The sequence below is a fragment of the Zonotrichia leucophrys genome, chromosome Z (assembly GCF_028769735.1).
Source record: "Zonotrichia leucophrys gambelii isolate GWCS_2022_RI chromosome Z, RI_Zleu_2.0, whole genome shotgun sequence".
Classification (NCBI taxonomy): Eukaryota; Metazoa; Chordata; class Aves; order Passeriformes; family Passerellidae; genus Zonotrichia; species Zonotrichia leucophrys.
In genome coordinates this window covers 18,407,886-18,417,149 of record NC_088200.1, presented here as the reverse complement: position 1 = coordinate 18,417,149, position 9,264 = coordinate 18,407,886, and the positions used below count along the sequence as shown (strand labels likewise).

At 36.2% G+C, this 9,264-nt stretch overlaps 1 protein-coding gene across 2 annotated transcripts in view; it reads right to left on the bottom strand.

Annotated features, from left to right (window-relative positions):
* Positions 1–1,466: 1,466 nt before the first annotated feature.
* Positions 1,467–9,264, bottom strand: part of CHD1 (chromodomain helicase DNA binding protein 1) — a 54,753-nt gene continuing 46,955 nt past the window's right edge. For both annotated transcript variants that reach the window (XM_064735272.1, XM_064735273.1), the window contains 5 exons: positions 6,939–7,117; positions 4,973–5,069; positions 4,686–4,743; positions 3,544–3,754; positions 1,467–3,344 (listed from right to left, as the gene is read on the bottom strand). In XM_064735272.1, coding sequence (XP_064591342.1) covers positions 2,984–3,344; positions 3,544–3,754; positions 4,686–4,743; positions 4,973–5,069; positions 6,939–7,117 — 906 coding nt within the window. In that variant the 3' untranslated portion in view covers positions 1,467–2,983. The remainder of the gene's footprint in view (positions 3,345–3,543; positions 3,755–4,685; positions 4,744–4,972; positions 5,070–6,938; positions 7,118–9,264) is intronic.

The following is a 9,264-nucleotide window of genomic DNA, read 5'->3' as shown; positions in this document are numbered from 1 at the left end:
GTCTTGCAGCTGCAATTACCAAAGTCTTCAAGAAACACTAAGGGTGAAGAAGTGGGGTGGGAATTTGGGGTGTAAAAATAGTTTTACTCAGTATCAGGCTGGGTTTGGACACTTTGGACACACTGGAATAGCAGGCATCAGAGGGACTTGCAGCACCCTGGGGCACCATTTCTTTCACAGTCACCTATCTGGCATACAAGAAACTTGCACTCACCTGACTCCCTCACAGGCATCCTAACACAGCTGAGACTGTCAGCCTTCCAGCAAAGCCCTTCTTTTTGTTACTGCAAAAATGGGATCAACTGTGGTAATGCCTCAATCTCAAGAGTAGTTTTTGAATAGGTTTATGAAGATGCTAAAAATAATTTACAAATCAAAATTATTTTGTTATGCAAGGTTCAGAAATAGTTAATTTTCTTTTAATCAGGACAATTACACAGAAATTCTTACTTTTTAATGCAAATTAACAATCATCACTAAATTTAATCTTTTATGAAAAACTTTTCATTTTTAAAAGCTTTAAAAATACAAAAAAAAAAAAAATTACCAATAAATTGGTAGGGCTATGGGCCTGGAAAATACATGCTAGAAAGATTGGTTTTGTGTTGGCCATATCCAAATACACCATGGGCGTTTAAGGATAGGTGGACCAGAAGGTACTTATCATTACTCAGGTGTTCTCCACTTATATCTTAAGTAAATGGAATAGAGAGTTAAACAAAAGCTTAAGAAACAACTAATTCCATTAGCCTTCTCTTCATTCTGCTCCTATCAGCATCCCACAAAATTGTGTTCCATAGCTACTGCTTCTAGACTGTTTCACTGAATAAAAGATTCAGTGTAAAATTTTAAGAACAAAACTGAAATTTCAGCTGCAGCCACACTAGTTTGTTGGAAGAATAATGACAAAGTGCCAGCACACACTTGTCCTAACACAGTTTACTAAAACAAACCTTGTTTGGTACAAATGGATAACTCATACCAGGTATTATTATTTTAACATTATTTACTACTCTGTAACAGAAACAATAATTTTTCTACATTGATTTCTGTATAATTCCTAAGTAATGGTGAGGTAATTTCCTACCGAAAAGAGCTATTGTCACTAAACACAACACTAGGTGCAACACTGGAGATGGAAACAGCTCCTTAAAACTGCTTTGCTACCAGAGTACTTCCCTGGGATCTTACATTGTGAGTGGAGCCCTGCAGCTACCCAATTAGGGCTGTGAAACTCACAAAGATATGTCTGTGGATGACAAACTATCTCACAGGGACAAAACAAGCAATCAAGCTTCAAAAGGGCATCAAAGGTACTTATCCTAGGGAGTCTCAAAGGGAGGTCAGGGCTTATGTTAACACCACTGCCAATCCTTCAGTGAGAGATGCCCAAATCTTTTGCAAGTCCTGTTGATTGTGGTGAAAGACTCTCAGAAACCAGCAACTGTCTGAATGCTGATCAGACACCACAACATATGCATGAAGGATCAAAACAGGGGAAAACATAGCGGAGCAGAGAAAAACTGCAGCAGCAGATGCAGCTCCTGGCATCAGCCACCTGATGCCAGGCTAGGTACCTTCTCTATTTATCACCAGGAATAAAATTCAGTAACCCTGGGGAAAAGTAACGCAGTATAGAAAAACACAGCAGAAAACTACAAGACCCACATGTCCTTTTACTTTAAATTTAATTTGTCAGATAGAAGTTATCTATGTACAATCAGTGTGCATTGTAACAATTCTGTCAGTAAAGTCATAATTCAAATCTTCTAAAATACTAACTACCTGCATAGCACATTTGACATTATTGCCCATGTTGAAGAGGGAACATATGAATTTACAATTAATTTTGATTGATTTGGATACTGAATGTTCAGGTATTTGACACACCTCCTTTAAAACCAATGCACCTGAAAAGCTTTCCAGAGCACAGTTTAGCTAGAAATTTCTTACCATTTCATTACAAACAATCACAACATCAACAGCTTAATACAGAAAAAAGACCCCCCCCAAAAAAACCTCCAAACAACAACAAAAAAAAAACCACAAAAACAAATCGACCCCAACAAAAAACCAAAACAAACAAAAACCAACCAAAACAAACATAAACCCCCCCAAAACCACAAAACAAAACATGTATCTAAAGTATCAAAAAAAGGGAGCACTAAATGCAATAGTTTCCTTTCCCCATTTTTACATTCTGAACAGTGACTCCATCAAAGTTTTTTACTGAAACATGTACGTACACTGATTTTGTTTCATAACTGTGACAAGAAGTCCTGAGTTGGTGAGGAAAGGAACAGTCAAAAAAAGCCTGAGGGGGGGGAAAAAGCTCATTTAATAAATTTACAACAATTTACAGCCATTAGTTTGTGTTTTGCTTTTATTTTTTTGTTTGTTTTGTAAAAAGGCATTGTAACTGATCACAAACAGGAGAAATCCTGACTATTTTACAGTTATAGGTACAGAATTTAAATATTCAAGCTTGTGATGAAAAGCGGCAAGGTGGTCGCAGTGTACAATGTAAACAAGTAGCTTTGGAAAGTGAACAAAGTCCTTGAGAATTCTTTACTAAGAAAAAAAAAATATTCTCCCCATTCCCTCCTGAAATATGAGCACAGGTCAGTGTTTAAAAGTTCATTTACAAACATAACTTAAAACATTATCAGCCTCAAACCACTTTGACATGAAGAGCGTCATACTAAGATCCAGTCTGAAATGGGCAGTGTTGAGGTCCCTGTAAAAGTAAACATCTTCAATTTCTTAAAAAAAGTGCCACAGCATTTGCAGCACAGTGCAGCATAAACTTTAAATACAAAAATATTTTTCTTCTGTTGGGATAATAGACCTTGCATCCTGGAAAGAAGTAACAATACTGCTACTGATAGAATATCCCGTCTGTATCTTTCAAGTCATGTAAGGCAATTACTGTGTTAATTTACTGTATATGGCTAAAAGAAGGTCCAGAAAATATCAGTCTTTGTTATGTTTTCCGACTACTCCATGTATGTTCAGGTGTACTTTTGTGATCTGATGAATGTTCAAACGGAGATCTGTGACCGAGGGGAGATCTTGAACCATAAGGAGATCTCTGATCCAGGGGTGACCTTGGGGCACTACCTGAAGCTCTATGGTCCATTTGCCAGTCTGAGTGGTACCTATAATCTCTAGATTTATGATGGCTGTACTCTGAAGAGGAACGGTGATCTGAATGTGTCCTGTGGTCTGAATGGGAACGGTGATCCAAATGAACCCGGCTGTCTTTTAGACTCCCTTCCAGGCTTGACCTGTGGTCTCTGCTCCTGTAGTCATCTAACTTCCTGTGTTTACTATCACTGTAGTACCTAAAAAACAGGAACTTATTTGTATTAGTTACTGGTAACACATCAAGAGCCACAATCATGTAAAATTGACAGAACTGCATTAGAGAAAGATCACTGTTGCAATTTTGTGTTACTCAGAAGACTGGCACTTCCTACAAACATAACTACAAAAACACAAAGGGAATTCTGACCAGGTTTCAAAATTGCTAAAGAAACTCACCTGCTGTCTTGTTTGTAGTGATCCCAGTCTCTGTGATCTTTTCCATTGCTGAAGGCTGAATAAGGCCTTTTCCTGGAATCATTTTTCTTGTAAGCATCTCCCTGATGCCTGTCCTTATGATGATCATGGTATTGTGACAGATGTCTGTCAGAGGAATAGCTGTCCCTGCTACTATCATCATGGTTTGTATTCTCCTTCAACCTTTCCACATCTGTTTAATAAAGCAGAGGTTAAAAGGAAATACCATAACATTTTTACTTCACCTAATTCAAACAGCACTTCTATCTGTCAGCTGTAAACCAGTATGAAATGGACATAATTTAAAAGAAAGAAGACCTAAATAGCTGAAAATCAAATGCAATAATGCCAGTGAACACAAAAAATCTCAGATTTAAGAGGAAATCAAGCTAGAATGTAGATGCATAGGACTTGGAAATGTAGATGCACAGAACTTCTCAACCTCTCCAGTCTATGAAGCTGAGTGTCCAAATGGGCAGTGAGTAGAGAGTACCTTCAGTAGAGCAATTTTAGATAGAATGGCAGCAACTTCCTCTCTAAGAAGGCATAGACTTAGTATGAGTAATAGTTTAAAGAAACACCTTGTTAGCAAAAAAATTTCAGTGGTATTCCTAAAATTTGTGATTGTTGATTTTAAGTCCATGACAATATACTTGGAAGTTCAGTAACACAAGATTAAATAAAGCACTACATACAAAAAGGCAGGTGTGGAAACATGTGGGGAAAAAAATGAGTGCTAATGACAACAATAAAAGACAGCCCCTGTAACTAACAACTGTGACATCCAGTCAGACTATGAGACTATAGTCTTTCATCATAGTGACACTGTGACAGCTACAGTCTCAGAATTTCTGATAAGTTTACAGGTTTTAAGTAGACCTCTTGCTCTCTCCAAAATTTAACACGAAAATAGGTTTTTTTTAAAGGATGATCAAATAACCTAGTAAGTACCAGCTTCACTCTGCACTCTGCTGGATTTCAAGAGCAAATTAGTGAAGGTTTTCGAATTAGTCTATTACTGTGGTACTTAACCATGTGGAAAACAGAACCAGAAGACATGTGAAATGAAATAAACATGAATACTTAAGGTATTTAACACAAGAATATACTTGAAAGTTTCTTACCTGGATTTCTAATTACATGTGTATTCACATGACCGCTAATATTCTGATCGCTGTGTTGCTAAAAAAGACAAGTACACTTTTTACACTGGTAAATGTACTTATTAGTAAATCCCAAAGTTCATTTGAATACATTAGAAAAATACTCTATCAAAAGAGACTATTATACTGCAAACACAAATAGCCACTTGAAGTGTATTTCCATGTTCTTCATAATCGTCTAAATCTAATAAAAGTTATAATAATTAAAATATATATATGTGTATTTCAAAACTATTTAAAAATATTACCTGAGACTCTTGACGTTTTTTGATTGCATGTTTATACAGTTTGTGCAGCTTTCTGGCATCGAATTCTGTAAACTTAGAGACAAAAATCCACAAATTTCTGAGGAAGAAGAAAAAAAGAAAAGTTGTAAGTCTTCTTTAAATTTCTTTGCCCTTTATTACGTAGCAGAACATGGATTTGACTGAAATTATTTGAACAGTACTTCAGTAAACTGGAAATGGTATATAAGCTACACAATATTGCCAAATTGCACAAGAAATGTTATGCGGTTGTAAATTAAATATCTGAAAGACTGATCCCTTTAAAAATTTTTCACTTTTTAATATTTATTGTAAGTACTTCAGAGTGTGAAGTGCAAGGACAATAGTACTAATAAGAATTGTTAAATTTTTGTAAAATTCTTATTTAAAACATAGCTATCAGTTGATATATATATATATCTTCTAAAAATTTGTTTGAATTGTGAGTATTTACCAGTGTGTGAATTAAAAATTTAAGTACCTAAAGGAAGTAAAAATTCTTTCAAATGTGAAATTTCTTACAGGATAACACACTTGACACAACAAACCTTATTGTATTAAACCATCAGCAAGAGAAATTTTCCACAGACTTCTGAAAGTCTAGTCAAGGTTTTTGGAAACCAAGTAAGAGATGTGAAAGAGGACAGAAGTCATAGGGTAATAAATCTGTGCCAAATCTGTGCTTGAAGGAACTGAAGAAGAGCAAAGACAGTTTTTCGCTGTCAAGATGCCAAAATTCTGAAGAAAGCTTTTTCTTCCATGATCACAGGTGAAGTTTTTTTATCAGATACTTATTTTTTTAGTGAAATTTGCAGGTGGAATGCTTAGAAAAGTCTACAGAGTACAGTGTTCAGAAATATTTGAAGTATGGGGGTTCACAAAGCAGCAGGATTTTCCTTCACTGTGATTATTTAAACATGATAATTTCTGTCCACAAGTTTGACTACGTATGCAGCCAGTCAATGCTGTGCCTAATGAGATCATTCTAACTTAATATAAACTACAATACTTCTTATCAAATGTAGCAAAAATAATTTTATTTATCTACACATAACATCATAGCATTATTCTCAATAACAGCTCTATTACAAGTTTCCACTTAAAATGATAAAAAAAAAAACTTCCAAAACCTAAGACACGGATCTTGCTTTTGTATCTCAGATCACCTTACTATTTTCAAGTAAAGGAAGTAAAATCAGCAGAAGCAAATTACACTAACAGAATTCTTCAAGAAAATGCAAGACTTAAAATTTGATATATATATATATAATCAGAGGATGTATTTTCAAGCATAGAGACGTTAACTGAACATTCTGACAAAAGTAAGTCAAATTGCATTAAGAATATATCAATGAAATACAAGACCAGTATTTTTTTCTTAGTTCTTTTTATATTGTCATCTGATATAGATGTAAACTCTTCCCTCACTTTTCAAGTGCATCTGAGTACATTATAATAAATACTTGTCATCAAGTAACAGTTAATACACATTATACAATTTCATTTTAGAGTACATTAAAAAAAAAAAAAAAGAAAGAATCCTATAACTTGGAATCATACATTCAACACAATTTTAGAACTGTATTTTCAACTTGAATTATTAAAAAACCAAAATGACCTGAAGTTGAAAAACCAGATCGTTAAAGGTAAGAATGGTTTTCACTGAACACAGTGGCAGTGACTAGTCCCTAGCATTTGCTGTCAGTGTTAAAGAGAGAGATGTCTCCACCTTCTGGACAAAATACAGGGCTCTGCATCAATGCTTAAAGTCAATCCATTACAAGTCAGAACAATGTATAATTACCTTTTAATAGACTCCTATTTAAAACAGCAGAAAGATACAAGAAAAGGGGAAAAATAAACAGGAGAAATAACTAAAACCTGCTCTTCTCAAAGGAACCAATTGCAGACTTCCCTTTTTCAAGTAAAACCCAAGAAAATAACTTACTTTCTCCACTGTTTAATTTGTTCGGGACTTGTGTACTCCTTTAGACACTCAGTAATATGATCCCCAATTTTGATAAGACACTGTCTAGTATGTTCCAGCTGTTCTCTTTCAGAAAGGCCTTTCTCTGGTCGATCAAGCTGTTTCAATGCTGCCTTGACAGGTCTCATTCTTTCTTTGCACTGTAAAATGGAAAAAAGGAATGTATCAATCCAAAAGAAAAAAATTAATTCTCAAGCATGACTCACCTTTTACTGTGATATATAACCACAGGTGAAGACAGGATTGTTAGAAGTCAAATGAAACACAAGGCTGTCTCAGAGGTCTAAAAAATGTTTTACATGTTCCCTTTGGAAGATTATCAATCCAATTGGAAATTCACTTCTCTATGAAAGCATCAGATTGTATAAAATATGTGTATCCAGCTGTAGAAGGTGCCAATGTGTATATCTCAAACATCAGCAGCCGGATAGCTGTGAAGCCACATTTTTTTCTGTTCAAAACCCACTGCTGTGGACTTATATGGCAGGTCAGGGACTAACATACTGATTTTCATTCAAAGTGTGTAATCTACTAATAAAACCTTCTAAGCTTTTGCAGACCTGCTCACTTTTGAAGTTCCTTTCTCTTGCAAGCTTCCAGGAAGCTAGGGTGATGTCTTCCCCTTAAAGGTAGGACACCACTAGGATATGGGAAAGCACTAATTTAATATATAGGATTTGTGAGGAAAAGGACTTACTACAACCGTATTTTGCAATTACAACTCTGAGCATAATCATGTAGGGCAAGACTTACCGCCTAAAAAGCTATACAAACTCAATGTCAAAATTAAATATGAGAGTGTTCAGTACATTTCAAACAAATACTTTCTGCCACCATTACACATTCAACAAAGGATCAAAATTGCTTCTCTTGAGCATTTTTCAAACCTCACTCCTTTGCAGATATTAGCAGAAGTTAAGCTACTTAGAAGAAAGCTAGTTTGGGTATAGGATCATAAAGGGTGGAAACAACCTCCAAGATCATTAAATCCAAACTCTGACTGAACACCACCATCCCAACTGGACTATATCAAGTTCCACATCATTGTTCTTTTGAACACTTCCAGGCATACTGATTCTATCTCCTCCTTGAGCAGACTGTTCACTGTTTAACCACTCTTTCACTGAAGAAATCTTTCCTTACATCCAACATAAACCTTCCCTGAAATAGCTTGTGGCTGTTTCTCCTTGTCCTGTCACTGGTTCCCTGGGAAAAGACCTGATCCTCACCTGGCTACAACCTGCTATCAGGCAACTGTAGGGTGTGGCAAAGTCTCCCCTGATTCTCCCTTGGGCTCAAAAACTCCAGCTCTCTCAGCAACTCCTCATAAGACTTGTGCTCCAGACCCTTCCCCAGCTCCATTCCCTTCTCTAGACCGGCTTCTGCATCAAAATGTCCTTTTTGAACTGAGGGGCCCAGAACTGAACACAGCACTTGAGATGTGGCCGCAGGGAATGCTTAGACTAGCCACAGATAAAGGTCATGCATTCTTGAATTTTCATATTCTGAATCCAGTGTTTTAATAATAAATCCAGACAAATCCAGTTGGCATGGTTTAAATTGCAGACACTTGCTTAATCATACATCAAACTCCAATAGCATGGTACCCATGACCAAAAGAATATCCTCCTTGTCATCAAGGTCACTGTCAGTTAAGCCTGAACATTTCCATTTGAAAGTGCACTTAACTAGTATGTTTAGACTGCACCTGACCATGGCATAATAATAAACACCAATCATCTCTTTCCCCCATTCTTCCCCACTATATGATACCAAACCTAGAAAAACCAAACAAATACCTGGAATGGAATGAAATGGAATATCACCATTACCAGGTAAGCATCTAGGGACAACTCGGAAAAACTGGGGAAGCTGTTCCATTGCCATCTCATGCCACTAAGGAATCCATTTGGTTTACATATTAAACTTGCCACAGATTAAAGTAGCTTTTTAAAAGACAGCTTACAGAGTGCAATTCTTAAATAGAGAAGTGATCAGAAATACGTAACTGCATATTGAAATCAAATTATTTTCTGTCATTAGCCACACTGACATATCCACTTGAATCACTCAAGGGCCATGCTGAAAATCACAGGTGAGTTAAGAATAAACCCATGATTAAAGCCATAATCACAAGAATCCTACTGGTGTTCTCACGGCCAGTACCACAATACACCGAACAGACCTAGCTGGCAAAAACACAGGTGTTGAAATCTGAATGACAAAACAACCACAGCTGTGAAAGTACCTCGCTGATACTTTTCCACAGGCCTCAGCCAACCTATAA